At 42.3% G+C, this 15,537-nt stretch overlaps 1 protein-coding gene across 1 annotated transcript; it reads right to left on the bottom strand.

Annotated features, from left to right (window-relative positions):
• Window positions 1-3,761: 3,761 nt before the first annotated feature.
• On the bottom strand, window positions 3,762-13,892 carry cdk13 (cyclin-dependent kinase 13). The gene is made up of 14 exons (XM_022193813.2): window positions 11,770-13,892; window positions 10,490-11,056; window positions 10,241-10,399; window positions 9,994-10,133; window positions 9,644-9,814; window positions 9,343-9,532; window positions 9,166-9,222; window positions 8,928-9,029; window positions 8,750-8,827; window positions 8,171-8,287; window positions 7,944-8,075; window positions 7,648-7,844; window positions 6,520-7,014; window positions 3,762-5,308 (listed from the first exon to the last, which is right to left on the bottom strand). The coding sequence occupies exons 1-14, from the start codon at window positions 12,915-12,917 to the stop codon at window positions 4,608-4,610; spliced, it is 4,254 nt and encodes a 1,417-aa protein (XP_022049505.2). The 5' UTR covers window positions 12,918-13,892; the 3' UTR covers window positions 3,762-4,607.
• Window positions 13,893-15,537: the final 1,645 nt, after the last annotated feature.

The raw sequence follows: 15,537 nt of genomic DNA, 5'->3' as shown, positions 1-15,537 counted from the left end.
GGCTTTGTGAGAGTCTTTCATTTTTAAAGTTTTTTTTTAATATGAAGTTAAACAAAAGTGAAATAAATCTTGTCTGGCAAAAATTCATGAGCTGCTGTGTCATTATGCCTGGGAATGTTTTATGAATATCCGTGGATCTAAATCTCATTATTGCTGACTGCACAAAGTCTGAAGGTAGTAGAGAGAGAGTCTCTGCTACCTTCAGACTTTGTGCAGTCATTTATATTATGCTGTCATCTGATACATTGATAAAGATAAAAGCCCTGGTATCAGGTGTGATGTATTTATTAGCACTAAAGGAGAGGAGTAGAAGACAGTCTAAGTAAAATCGATAATAAAAGGTAAAAGTTCAAGAAAGAAAACTACAAAAACAGCTTTGAGAAGAGACTTAAGATAAAGCTGGCATCTTCAGTTGAGGGAGGCCTGTTGGAAAAAAAGAACTGATCAGCATTGATAGCACCTAGTTTTACTGAAGGGAATGGTAAATGGTGTGTATTTATATAGTGCGTTTACTATACCTGAAAGACACCCAAAGCGCTTTGTTATATGTCACATTCACCCATTCACCATGCAAGGCGCTAACCACCACCCATGATGGTATCTTACTCAGGAACACCTTGACATGAGCTCTCCAGGCCAAGGATTGAACCAGCAACCCTCTGGTTGCAAGACAGCCACTCTACCCACTGATCCATGACAACCCCGCCTCCAGCCCCAGGAACTGAAATTATACTTAATAAAGCTTCAGTTAAGTTTTGTTAATTATTTGTTTTGGTGTTATATAACATTATGGGTGAACTTTTCCACCTCTATCTCCTCTCCTTGACTATTTATAGGGCTGCTCACCCACATTTAAAATTAAAACGAGTATTAATAATTTCACACATACGCCAGTCTCAGAGCCTGGTGGTTCTCATACATTTTGGTTGCAAGACACATCTTTACATGTGATTCTAGCTCAGCAAATCATCATAAATAAGACTAATTCCAGGGCACACAGTTTGAGAAAATGAATATAATTTGGAACAAGGGCCAAGCAGAAAGTGGTATTTTGCAGAAAGCACAATGTCTCACATTTTGTGTTTATTTTAGTCGGAAAATAACTTAAAAATGGTGCAATTACCAGGTTAAAATCTAAAGATTTGTGGGTTAGGTTATGTTTCAAAATCCCACCAATGTCTTCAAACTTGAACTTTAAAATTGTTAAGGTGGAATTTGTTTCTTTTGGACTGCTTCTTCCTGATACTCATCAAAGCTAAGCTAATAGCTAAGCTAATTTATTTGTATAGCACAATGCATACACAAGACAATTCAAGGTGTCTTACAATGGCAAAGAAATACATTCAGAAAATTAAGTCTAAAGATGATTTAAAAGCAGACATTAAGATCATGCTTTAAAATTGTAGAAAAAAAGTGCATTAAAAGTCAAGAAAATACATTTAGCATCTAAGAGAAAGCTGCAGTAAACAGTCTGGTTTTCAGGCCTGGTTTAAAACAGCTGACAGTTTGAGCAGACCTCTGGCGTTCAGGAAGTTTGTTCCACATGTGAGGAGCACAATGACTGAATGCTGCTTCACTAGTCTTAGTTCTGGTTCTGGGACGCACAGTGAACCTGTCCTTGATGACCTGAGGGCTCTGGATGCTGCACATGGAGCTAATAAATCTGTATTTTGGTCCAGTTTCCTGCTATCAGTTAGGACTCTGGCAGCAGCGTTTTGGATCTACTGCAGCTGCTTCATCGATTTCTTGTTCAGACCTGTAAAGACACCATTAGAATAATCTAACTTACTGAAATTAAAAGCACGAACAAGTTTCTGTGTGTCTCCTCTAGACAGGAAACTCTTGATTCTAGCAATGTTCTTCAGGTGGTAATAGGCAGATTTAGCAACAGCTTTCAAGTGGTTGTTAAATAGCAGGTCTGAGTCAATAATAACATCGAGGTTTCTGGCTTGATTTGTAATTTTTAGTGACACGGAGTCCAGGTGAGCACTGAAGACACCCTGGAAAAGAAATGGAGCAACTGCATTTCCATTAAAATTAGGAATAGGCAGACAAAGACATGTGCTTGCATATAAATGTGACTTTAAAACTTTTTGAAGTGGATAAGTGTTGTTGGTTTTATTGCTCAGGTTTCATAGATGTATCCTTTATTTTGAAAGGAGGCCATGTGACTATAATTTACTCACCTGTATTTCTTTTGTTTGGTTTTCAGAACCGATTAAGGCCTCACATGTGCTGGATGTTTGGCTCCAGTTTTCAGCAAATTTGACCCTAAACTATTGAGGATGTTATGAGGAGCAGTTGCTGGAGTGCAGGAATGTGACCAACATTTGGGGCAAACAAAAGCTTTTGTGATTTATGCTGGAGTTAAAGTTAATGAGCAGATGAAATATGTGTCCCTAGTGTCACATCTGCTTTTAACTTGATTTAAAAGTAGGATTTTTGTCATTTTTCAAGCTGGATACTGGCCTCGATCAATACAACTGACCAAGTGTTTTGATTAAGAGCCGCAAATTCCTTTTCCTGTCTCCGTCTTCTCTTTAAATTGTACTCACTGTTGTTTCAATCACTCTCAAAAAATATGATGCTGCCAGTCTGACTGAAGCCACCGTAAATTCTCAGCAATCCATCATCCACGCCGTATTAATCGCAGACGTGCTGCCATCCTCGTCGTGAATTAGCTTTGCAGAATGGAACCCCTCTGAGATAATCGCTTTTTCATCACCAGCGACGTGACAAATTCAGATGTGGGTACGATCGGTAAAACAAAGGGCAGATGTGTGTGGAAAATGTCTCTTTGTTCAGCTGCGTGTAGAATGGCATTCCGGGGATGATCCTTCTGTTGTTGGTTTTTCGATTTCTGCTCCACTATGTTGTCTGTCGTTGCATTTAAGGTCAGCTGAGCAACTCTTGGGATATTTTAATGTTTTCTAGTGCAAGTTCCTGCTCTTGGATCCACCAGAATAGCTGTGAAACATCTTAGCTGTGCTCTATAACAATGCAGCTTAGGAGAAATCCTTTCATTTAAACACTGAGGCAAGGAAAAAGGCAGATATTACGAGTGCAGCACCTTGTTTTTCCAAAGGTGAAAGTGGCAAAAAGGTCTACTGACACCCGGAAAAATTGATATCAAAGTTGGCATTAGGAAGGAGCATTCAGGAGGACTGGTTTGTGATCTCTGAGAAACTGTTTTTCCACTCAGGTTCAAAGTGTGAGTTTAGTGCTTGAAGACCGACTCCACTGGGAGCTGTCATCTAGTGGAACATTTTCTTTCTTCCTGACAGTCGCTCTGCTCTGCATCTGTATTTGAGGTTGCGTATTATGTTGCCTGACGCTATCTCACTCTAGATAAAAAAAAAAGTCACTCTTACTGTTAAAAAAGGTGTTTTCGTGCTGCAAACGCTGCCAAAATGTCAATTTTCATTATGCCGGCATGCTCGGGGAGCTCGTCGACTTATGAATGGTGTACATGCTCAAGGAGTCAAGATTTAGTGCCGGTGAAATCGTAGTTGCCGGCTAAGGTCTATTGGTTTTGAGTGAGACTGACAAGCGGGTACATTTGCCCGGAGTTGCAGCGGTGAATGCCAATCTGCATCATAGAAACCATATTCATCCGCTGCAATGAGCACACACTGCAGGGAGGTGAGAGCGGGGTTGATATCTGACATGACACTGCCATCCAGTGGTGCGATCTGCGAAGTCTATTATTCCTGAAACACAATGTAGCGAACAATCGATGTAGTAATTTAACAAAACAATGATTCACTGTTGGCATTTCTTTAATAAACATTTGCCAAAGGAGGAGGGAAAGGGACAAATCATTTTAGTACAAAAAAAAAAAAAAGACATTGTTTCCTTGTCAAACTCGGGGTTACGTGTTTTACTCATGGTTTTACAACACCTACCAGCAACAAAAGGCATGTGGAATTTAGCATGATAACAGCCTTTTTCTCCATTAAGTCAGATCAGATTTGCAGCAGTAGTCCAAGCGCTACCAGTCCTTTTCCTCAAATAGCTCCCTTTGCTGATGCCTAATCCATCAACCCAATCAAATGAGCTGACATTGTTTCAACATAAGCTTGGCCATTTAAAAAATAAAAATAGAGGGGAAAGAGAAGAGGACACGACATTACTGGTCATATTCCTAATGGTGCTGATATAGCACATCATCCATTTCCTTTCGTAGCTAAAATAGTTTCCGCCTACTTCAGTCAGTAGTGCAAAACATTAATACTAGTCTGCCCTGGAGCAAATTACAGAAAGGCTAAGGTAGAGATTTTAAAATTTACCTGGCCTGATAAATGTACACTCAAAAAAGGTAAAAGTTTAATTTAAAAGACAGCAGAATAGATTACAAAAAAATATGAAAATGGTATGAGCAAGAAAAGCTCCCCCGGTGTTATTTCAACTGTCCTTCTGCAACGTACTCCACATTCCAGACTGAGGAGGAATACAATGCCTTACACAGATTTAAGTTATTACAAACTGAATGTGCATTTCCAGATCCGTCCTGTCTGGCCTGAGAGGCTTCAGGCTCGTAACCGAGTCCCCAAGCCTTTTTTTTTTTTTTTTTTTGTTCATTGTCACATTTCACTGTTTCCAGTCTTTCAGAAAGGCAGCCCTCGTCCTCTGATTGTTGCCGTCGAGTTCACGTGTGGAACAAAGCCGAGGGGTAGTGGTGGAGCCCCGACTTGGGAAGGGGAGCCCCAGGGTTGTCCTGGTGCGGGGATGGGCGGTGGAGGAGGTACGCCATCTTTTCTCGCCATGGCGTGGTTGTACAGGTGGATAGCGCCGGGGTTGGGCTGTCCCTCCACCGGTAAAGGGCTGTGATTGTACTCAAAGCGGTGATCCTTGTCCCCGCTGAACACCATACTGCCGGGTCCGGTAGCTCCAGCGACAGGCGGGAAAGGGTCCGGGTGGGCCGGCGCCAGAACCCCAGCGCCGGTGGAGGAGCTGGCAGCCTGGCCGGGCCCGCTGAACACTTCTCTGAGAGTGTGAGGGGGCAGGCCTCCACCTAGCATGTGGCCCATGTAGCTGTCCCCGAAGCCTGCAGGTGTAAAAGGTGGAGGAAGCGGATGGCTGTATTCTCCCCCGTACCCAGAACCTTCTGCAGTAGGGAGAGGAGGGTAGTCCGGCTCCGGGGGTCTCCCTCCATCACCTCCACCTGCAGATGCTATAGGGGGAGCGTGGCCCGTCTTGGGCTCGGGTGGCGGCTGCCGGTAGTCCAGGTCGGCGTGTGGAGGTGGCTCTGGAGGCTCAGGTGGTCTCTGGTCGGGGGGTAAGATGGAAACTCCACCTACCTCAGACACTGAAAAACAATATTGCATTGTAATTTTAGGAACAACACAAATGTAAAGTCTCATTTATGTGCAGAATTATATAGCTTTTGGATAGAGATGGAACAGTTAGTTAACCCCTTTTTGAGGAACAGCTGGAATATGAAATGCTAAAAACTTGTCATTACAAATTTCCTGCAAGAAAACGACCTCACCGGGTCATTTTTGACCCACTCATGCATCTAAGTTCTAAATATCAAACAACCATTTTGCTAACATTGGTAAAAAAAAAAAATTCTTGATCAACATTATTTTAAACTGAATCTTTAGGTTTTGGACCACTGGTCTGACAAAACATGTTCAATGAAGTTACTGTAGAAAACTGCAGATTCTGGAATACAACTGACATTTTTCAGATTATTAATGTTGTATCGAATCGACATCTAGTAATAAGAAAACAGCGGATTTATTGGTAATAAAACAGTTGTTTGTGTATTTTCCGTAATTTCTTTATCTATTTTCTGGCTGTTTAGGATACAGGGATCAAGAAATATTAATAAATGACATCTTAATATAGAAATCTGGTTTCTTTCAGACTAATTAACAGTCTTTCTAACAACGTACATGATTTTTTTTTCCATATTGGATTCGATAAATTCTCTCCTTCACTTAACATTTACTGGGGAACTTCCCAAAGACTGTTTTCTTTATAAATCATTCCATCCAGTAAACTAATGCTGATAAGCTTTCTGACTGACCTCTAACAAAGAACAAAATGCACAATGATATTACTAACGGTTGAAAGGCTTTTAAAAGAAATATCGTCATCGATCCAAAATAAACATGGAGGGAAAGATAACACCTATCAGGTTCAAATATTGGTTTTGTTGGAACATGCTGCATTAAAATAAATATGGCAGGATTCATTTGTCTGTGAGTTAGTTTTCTTATTTTGCTCGGTGAATGTGTGCCTTTGAAAAGCACTGTCTGCACCTGCCAGAGAGGCATCAAAATTTAAAAAGAAAAAGAAAGGCATAATAATATTAATTCCACCCAGGGGAGATTTGATGCAGTCTGCAATTAGGTGGGGAAAATATGTGCATATATCAGTTTCGGTTATTGGTCTAAATGAGTGTCAGGAAGAATCCTTCATTATGCTTCATTAGTTGAACGCATCTTTTTTTCTTTTCCGTTTTGCTGATCTGGAGTTACAAAGAAAACCTATGCTGAAATGAAGGCTCACCTGGAGAGACTGGGCTGGGCTCTGGAGGCTGTTTGACCTCTGGAGGTAGAAGCGGTGCTGCTGCTCCAGCAGGGTTGGTGCTTTCTGTTCCATCTCCGCTGTCGCTCGCCTCCTGCCTCTGAGCCTGTTGAGCCTGCAGGAGCTGAGCTAGCAGCATAGTCATGGCTGTCTGTGTAGCAGCTGCTGCCTCGCCTTCTGGAATACTCGACGGCGCAGACATCGGGGGCGAAGGAGGTTTGGGCATCGGAGGTGTGCGAGGTACTCCTGCCGGGGCAGTGGGCTGGGGAGGCTTGGCGGCTGCTGGCTGGGGAGGCGGCTCGGCTGGGTCAGAGGGAGCTAAGGCTTTAGAGAGCTGCTGTAACGTCTCCTGGTTGACCTTTGTGCTCATAGACTGGACAAACTGGGCTGTGTTGGCTGAACTCTTGGGCTGGCCAAAGAAGTTCAAGAGGACTGCAAGCTGCTCCTGAGTGAACTGTGAGTTTGGACCCTTTGGATCTGGAAGGAGACCGATAATTAACCTGAGCATAGGGGTTCATTTAGCAGCTGTATGTGTAGGTTTTGACTCAATGAAAAGGTCAAATTGAAAATAATTTTGTCACTGACAGAAAGAAAAATGTGCATACACTTGTAAAATACCAGCACCACTCTCCAAAGTAAATGATTAGCAGTTATGCAAAACAGGTCCAACTAGGCTGATTCATCATTGGAATGGGGATAAACTGTGTCCATGTACTACACACCTAACAGTATTGTAGAAAGCAGATGACTACAGCTTTGCAGGTGTGTCTTCAAAGATTTATGAACTTTACAGGACAATGGAGGGAAATTACTGAAGTGAGTGATGAGTTTACATTCTGGATCAAACAGGATTTCATCCTATTTCTCTGCAAAACAGCCGATTTTGTATGACCTCAAAAATCATAGAGGTAAAAAGTAGTTGTGCAAATCATAGAAAAATACATGGAGTTACTCATTTATGATGTGCACTGGTTGTACTAGTTTTCGATTAACTGCAAACAACACGTCTGCAGGCAGCTTTCACTGAGAACAGAGCTGCACAAAGTTCTATATTGGTTACTAGTAAGCTAACAATAAGACGGTACAAACACAAATAGCATTTAAACTCACCAAGCAGCGCAGAAGCAGCTGCATTCTGGGCTTTGATACCTCCAGGGGCAGAGAAACCCTGTGGAGTGTTACTGCGACTGTCATCGAGGCCCAGCTCTTTGCGGGGCGCTTTAGGGGCTGCGAGTTCTTCAGGCATCTGCTTCTGCCGTCTGCGTTTCTTACTCCACAGCTCATGACAATCCTGCCACAGTGGAAGGCTGTCGAGACGGAAACAGTTAACGCGGGCAGGAGAAAGTCATACGCATGGTTACACACTATAGGATCAATAGATTGATGCAACGTGAACCATAACATACTCTGGTGGAGGCATCTTGTCTGGATCCACGTCCTTGAGAAACTCGCTGCCCAGTGCTTGTTCAGCCGTGCAGCGTTTGCTGGGGTCCAAGTTTAGCATGTGGTCAAACAGGTCCAGAGCAGATGGAGGGATGCTGAACGACAACAGCAGTGCAAGGTCACTGTGAAATGCAATGCTGGAAAACTGATTCCATAAACATGCAATTAGACGTCACGAAAATGGACTTACAAAGCAAACTCCTCTCGTAACCGTCTCCGGTACTGCTTCTTTGGTTTCATGGTGTTGAAGAAGGGAAGCTTTATTACATCTGGCCAGACAGCGGGGCAGGGGCTGCCGCATATTCGGCTAGAAGAAAGACAAGCATTTGTTGTAGCAGAATGCAGCAAATGTGGACATAATAGGCTATGGAACGGTGCATCGCATCTGCCTCCACTAGAACTCATTCTCCAGCCTTCCAATAAGTGGTGGGAAGTGAGGAGAGTAAATCAGAAAACAAGGAAAATGTCACACTTGTGTTTTCTTCAATTTCATAGCTCACGGCAAAATTTCAGGGTTTCCAGCTGCAGAGGCGGCCTGCCTCCGCCGCATTAAGTCTTCTAGTCTTTCCTCTAACAAAGGGAGTCATGACAAAACAAGTGAAGCTTTTTAATCAAAGAACAGTGGGGACTATCAGTGGGGAAAATTAGCGCCACTTCTGCTTCCTGTGTTAGATAGCTGAAACAACTTCTCAATCTATGTCTCTGGTTGAAATCGCTTCATTGCTGCATGGGAATCAATCTTTGCTTCAGGAATTTAGCCTACATTTACCTGATAAGCTCCAACTGGGCAAGCTCCTGGTTAGCTTGAAAGATGGGTTTCTTTGTGAACAGTTCTCCAAGAATGCATCTGTGGCAGACAAAGCAAGATCATGATTATGCTAACAAGTGATCTGGCAGACAATCATAAGCATAAGTTAGTTTAAAAACAATGTCCGTCCTGCTCTTACCCGCAGCTCCACACATCAATAGCAGGCGTGTACCTCTCTTCTCCCAGAAGCAACTCTGGGGGACGGTACCATAGTGTGATCACTTTATTGGTGTATGGTCGACTGAAAATGAAAACACAAAAAGACAACATCTGTTTGTTCATATAATCACACAATAATGTAGCAGTAATGCATTAAAATCGTTCATAAGGCAAGATTTACAGGTGAAATACATGTAGCAAAAATACAGAATGCTCACCTTTCTTCAGAGTTATACAGCCGAGCAAGACCGAAGTCTGCAAGCTTTATTTGACCTCTGATTGGAAGGAAAGAACACCACTGATTAAACCAAGTTCAGAAAACATCCTTGACAGTGTAATAAGCATAACAAGAGCATTAATTCTGGCCTAGTGAAAAAACAATCCAGCAGTCTCACTTGTTATTGAGCAGAATATTGGAGCACTTGATGTCTCTGTGCAGAAAATTCTTCTTGTGGCAGTAATCGAGGCCCTCCAGTAACTGTCGCATGAAAGACTTGATGTGGCTCTCGTTGAAATGTACCAGGCCTGACTCGAGCAAGCCCATCAGGTCATGATCCATGTACTCGAATACAAGATAAAAAGCACCTGAGATGAAGGAAAAAAAGACATAAATTATCCAACAAAACTTGTCATATTTAGCAGCACTGTTTACATGCTAATGGAAGTCATATATATGTGAACAAAAACATACAGTACCTTTGTCATTCTTGAAATCCAGAGCGTCCTCCTTGTCTGTAACAATCTCTTTCATGTTTATGATGCTCTTGTGGTTGAGTTGTCGCAAAATTTTAATCTCTCTGATAGCTGTGATTGGGAAGCCCTCCTTTTCGTTGTCCAGTCGAACCTTCTTCAAAGCCACCATTTCAGCTGAGGGCAAAAGAGAGAAGTGAAACTCGAGACAGAATCAGGAGCCGGTGTCATCCTAACCAGACTCTTATGTTAAATAAAAAAACTTTTAAAAACATTAGTATCATCAACCTGTTTTAACCTCTAAAGATCACAGTGAAACATTACAAACGAATGATGAAAAGAGAACAAAAACTTACCAGTGTCTTTGTCTTTAGCTTTGTATACTTGACCGTAGGTGCCTTCCCCCGTGATTCCTATGATCTCAAACTTGTCCACGCATCGTTTTCCCCAGTCTATCTCAGTTTCTTTAATCTCACCATATCTTGGCCCACAAATTCTGTGAATTACAAAAAACAATATTTGAGAAGAAGCAACATCAGCACAACAAACAAACAAACAGTAGCAGTGGAAATAAGGATTTAATCTAAATGCACTATGACATACTTGGGTCTTCTGCGAAGTGTTTGGGACTTTTTATCATCGGGTGGGCTGTGCGGGGAAGATGTGCCACCAGGAAGTTCAGGGGGCAGAGGCAGGTCGGTCAGAAGTGGACGAGACTTCCTCTCTGACTTTTTCTTCCCTGAGAGTGAGCTGTCCTTCAAGCTGCAAAAATTACACAAGAAAGGGCATGAGCACACAAAACTATTACGTAAAAAGAATGACAAATGCATACAACTTCGACGTCACCTGTACCTTTCTCCTTTGTCCATGTGCTCAAGAACTGTTTGGGGGAATGGAAGTGATGACAGAGCGGAGATGAGTGGAACAGCGGCTCGTTCTTTGTCTTTCGCTTGTCCGGGTGCTGGTGCTTTCCTCTTGTCTCGATGCACGGAGTCGTCCTTCCCCTTTCCTTCTCTGTCCCTGCTGGTCTGGTGATCCGCGGCCCTCTTTGACGACCTGTCAGAGGGGGACTGAGGCTGGCTCGATGTGGGAGTTCTGGGTCCCTTCTCAGGCTGAGGCGGAGAGGGAGGGCGGCCCTTTCTGACTGTGTGATTTGGTTTCGGGCTCGGCTGATGAGCGGATGAGGGAACCTTGGTTGGAGTCGAAGTGTTGCTGGAGTTCTTGGCCTTGGCAGCGGCTTCTGCAGCTTTAGCCTTTTTCTGCTTGCTGAGTTCAGCAGCAAGACTGGTTTTAAAGGTGAGTGTGCTCGGCGAAAGACTAGAGGGGCGACTGCGGGAGCGGGAATGGCGGTGGCGGCTGCGGGAACGCGAATGTCTTGAGGTGGAGTATGGGCTTCTGCTACGTGACCTAGCAGATCGTCTGAAAAGAAAAGGACATTAACTACTTGTTAAATTTTGCCAAGAATAGCACATATATGGGAAGGTATTCCAGCCGGTCTACCTTTTGAAGTCTCATATGCAGTTTCTTTTGGTCATTTAACACACCAGGTAGTCCAGGCATGCCAATAAATACAGTAAGAAACCACAAATAAAAATGTAATGAATTTGAGTTGGGTTTCAAACTATATAAATAACAAATATTAATTTGTCATTTATGTCATTGTAGTTTGGTAAATTGAAAGGTCAGAACATGATGACAAACGTTTCCCAAGAGCCTCAAATGTCTTCTGCACTTAACCAAAACATGATCATTTCCAAAATTAAGAAGCTGGAATTCAGACGATTGACTTTTTAAAATTACTCAAACAGATTATCAAAATATGTGGCAGTAAATTCCACGGCTACACAATTAATCAGCTAATTACTGTAGCTCCAAACAGCTAATGCTGGGAATTCATACCCAGCTGGTCATAAAGCATTAAAAAATTCAATCTGTGCTGAGTTTGGTGGAGTTTGTGCATACAAATGTTTCATTATGAGGCAAGACTCCTAGAAAAACCCCAAGTCCTGTCTGGTCAAATCTAAAGCAGTGCTGGCATGTGATGAACAAATCCAATAAATTCACTATGCCAGTAGAGGACACTGAGCAAACTGCACATACATCATCCTCTTAGTTGCACTGTAAGTACTCACCTGACATCTGGACTTGGGCTTAGAGACTTCCTATATGGACTTCGTGATCTCCTGCGGTTTCCATAAGGACTTGAGCCAAACTCGCCTTGTTCGTATGGACTGTGTCGGCCATAACTTGGTGACCTGCGCCAGGTCACCGGGCTCGTAGGGGATCGCTTCCGCTTGTTGCTTGAGTATGAACTGGGTGACTTTGGCACACCATAGGCCCCATACATATCTGCATCCCGACTGTAATATGTGGAACTGGGAGAAAGTCTTTTGCTCCCATAAGTTGGACTTCTTTTAGATATCAGCTGGTTATAACTACCAGGAGACTGGTAGTTATATGAATATGATGTCCCATAGGGACTTTCTGCTTTAAAACCAGGACTTCTCCTGTATGCCCTGAGGTCATCTCGGTCATCTCTGTAGGATTGTGGAGCATCTCTGTATGCAGACGGGGGCTCTTTGTCAGATCTTGTTTTACTTCTGTGCCTTTTTGAATCCCTTTTATCTGCAGACTGTGAGGACTGGGTTGTAGATGTCCTTTTACCATTTCTGTCACTGCTCCTTGTAGTGTCTCTGTGATTTTTAGAGCCACTTAGGCTACCTCCACTCCTGGCTTTTGAAGAGTCTCTCTCACGACTCTGACGGTCCTTTTTCCTGCTCAGCTCCTTCTCTGGCTTGCTCCTCTCGGATGGTCCCCTAGTTTGTTCGTCCTTGCTGAGGCACAGAGCCTCCCGGTCTCTCGGGTGACTTCTGTCCGGAGTGGCTGGTCCGTTATAGTCACCAAAGTCAACATCGCTGAGTCTGTCCACGGAGAGACTGTCAGCGTGGGGGTCAAGTTTAGGAGAGGGGCTCCCAGAAAACCGCTCTGACTGGGAACTCACGTCATCATACTCCACCAATGTCCGAAGTTCAACCTCTTTTTCAAAGACGCTTTTTCGGTCATTGTCAGCATCTCCTGTTGTACCGGTGTGCCACAAGTCTCTTTCCTTCGGCTGCCTGCGTTTCTTTCTCCTAGAAGCAGATGACCGCCTCTTCTCACGGTGTCTCTCTCGCTGAGCGGCACCGCTCCCAGGTTTACTACGCCTGTCCTGCCTATTAGCATTTCTCTGTGCAGAGGGGCTCCGTCCCCGACCCTCACGAAGCACCTCTGAATTAGGCATTTATCTACCAAATAAACACTATAACCACGTCGAGAATAATATTATATTATGTATTTCACCTAAGCTATGTCCCTTGCTGTGTTGTGAAACAAAACATTGGGCTAGCTGTGTAACAGGCTAGTTAGCTAACGTTACAGCAAATTCACAATTACACAGCCAGCCAGCTAGCTAGCTAGATCACAAGCTTAACATTAGCATTACAAAGCTAGCACGTCTGAGGTTCCAGATAAAGTGAGTTACTCCCGACGGTAATTCATGACACTTGGTGCCAGCAGATTCCGTCGCACAAAATTCACAATATGCTGCTTACTAATAGAGGCAGTCGATACTCAACCATTGTATTCCAGGACGGACATCTCCCAGGATTGCTAGCTAGTGCTAGTCGATTTAGCCGGCTAGTCTCCGCCAGCTAACTGTGTCCAGCTAGACAGTCGCATTCCATTTCATGGTCAAAGCACAGGCCCAAAGCAGCTCCAAATTTTAAATCCAGTTTTTCTATAATGTCACAGTCAGTCCAAGCATGTAAATCCATTCACCGGATAGTGTTAAAGTGTGAGTAAAAAACTCCGTCTCCTTCTCACAAACTTCTTCTCGCCTTCCATCACACTCCAATGTGCAACAAGGAAGTGAATAGCACGCGAGTTGGCTGGATAGTCGCCGCTAGCTAGCTAGCCGCTTAGCATCTTAGCCAGCCAGCTTTCTTTTCTCCTTGCGTGGAGTTCAAGGCAACTCAGTCAATATGCAGGAAAACAATGCCATTCAAAAACACGTCTGCTCTCACGTATCCCGCCTGGCCGGTTCTCCCCCTGATAACAGCATTATCCAAAAGTGGCAAACATCCCTCCGCGTAAGATGGCTCCGAAATCCCTGGAATTTCTTTCAAAATATTATAACTTTGTTCGCAATGTGGCTAACGGTACAGCTCGCCTGGGCCCAGACAGCTTTCAAACTACAGGCCTTGTGCGTCGGCGTCAACCAATGGTACCCGTATGCGTAATCCAGATCAGCGGTTACGTCAACACGAAGGGAAACCCCTACCTTCAAAATATACAGATAACACCACGATCAAATCAAATACAAAATGTGACATTAAAGAAAACTGTTCTTTCCATGCATCACGTAAACGGCACACTATATCATTTGTCTTTCTATTAGAACTCATACAGTATATGTAGGACACACTGTCATGTTTACATATTTTTATTTTTAGCAGCATATAAAACATACTTTACTACTATATGGATCATACTATATCGTGCAACACAAGCATAAAATATAAATAAAACTCTGAAAGAACTCATTTCCATTGGCCCCTAAGCTGAATTTACAGGCTTAAGTGAAAGTTGTGACTTATAATCACACAAACAGCACATTTGTACTAGGTAGTAAAGATATGTGTCCTTCCATGCTTTTGCACCTTATTTCATGTTATCTGGGAATGTGTCTCACCTATTCCAATTCTAAATATTAGCAAGGAACTATCCGATTTGATTCTATCATACAAAACAGTCAAGACATACTATCATATCCACATATTTTTAAATATAGTGTGGTAAATAAATTATAGCATGTGACACAAATGAGGTGTTATGCATTCAGCTGCAGCGTGCAAGAGGATAAACACTCTAAAGCTGATGGAACTTATTTCCATTTCGGTCTCTAAGCCAAGTTTGCTGGCTTAAGTGAAAGTTGTGACTTGCACATTTATTAATTGTAGGTTTTATCACAAAACAGCACAGTTTTACTACGTACTACACATATTCTGCCATCAATGTTGTGGCATGAAGAGTTTGTGCGCCTTATTTCATGTGATCTTAACTTCATTCATGTTATCTAAAACATTTATGCAGTGTAAATATACAATATATCAAATAAAATTTTTAAAAAAAAACATACAAGGAAAGAAAGATAAAGATGAAGCATAAACATGGATAAAAACTGTCAAAGCTGATAAAACTTATTTCCCTTTGGGTCTCTAAGCCAAGTTTACATGCTTAAGTGAAAGTTATGACTTCCAAATGTATTAATTGTAGGTATTATTTAAAAGTAGTGCATTTTTTACTATGTAGTAAGCATATTACAGTAGGTCTACGATTTTTCTCAGTTTTTGCACCTTTTTTCATGCCATCTAAACCTTTTTCATGTTTTCCTGAACATTAATTACGGAATTATTTGAAGTGGATTTTTTTTAAAAGGATAAAAACTCTATAAGGTAATAGAACTTATTTATATTTTGGTCTCTCGGCCCAGTTACAAGTGAAAGCTGTGATATGCAGATTTATTCACTGATATCATATAATTAGAACACTCAAAATTCATTTGTCTTTAACTTATTCCCACTTAATTCCAAGTTAATACATAAATTAAACTAAAACAGAAGGGAATATAGGGTTAATGATTCTGATAGTCTGGGCCAGGAAAAGTTACACTGGCAAAAGTAATCTTTACATGTCTGGAAACAATTTGTTTTATCAGTATGTCAGAACAGCACGTATAGGACACAGTGTTATGGAATCAAAGTATCAACGAGGCACCAGGGATTCCTTTATCACAAAATAAGGCAATAAAAATCATTAGCCACGTGAGGTAAAACAAATAGTAATGTAAGAGTTCATAAAGT

The sequence above is a fragment of the Acanthochromis polyacanthus genome, chromosome 20 (genome assembly GCF_021347895.1).
Source record: "Acanthochromis polyacanthus isolate Apoly-LR-REF ecotype Palm Island chromosome 20, KAUST_Apoly_ChrSc, whole genome shotgun sequence".
Classification (NCBI taxonomy): Eukaryota; Metazoa; Chordata; class Actinopteri; family Pomacentridae; genus Acanthochromis; species Acanthochromis polyacanthus.
The sequence above is the reverse complement of the archived record's forward strand: the minus strand, read 5'-3'. Positions and strand labels throughout refer to the sequence as shown.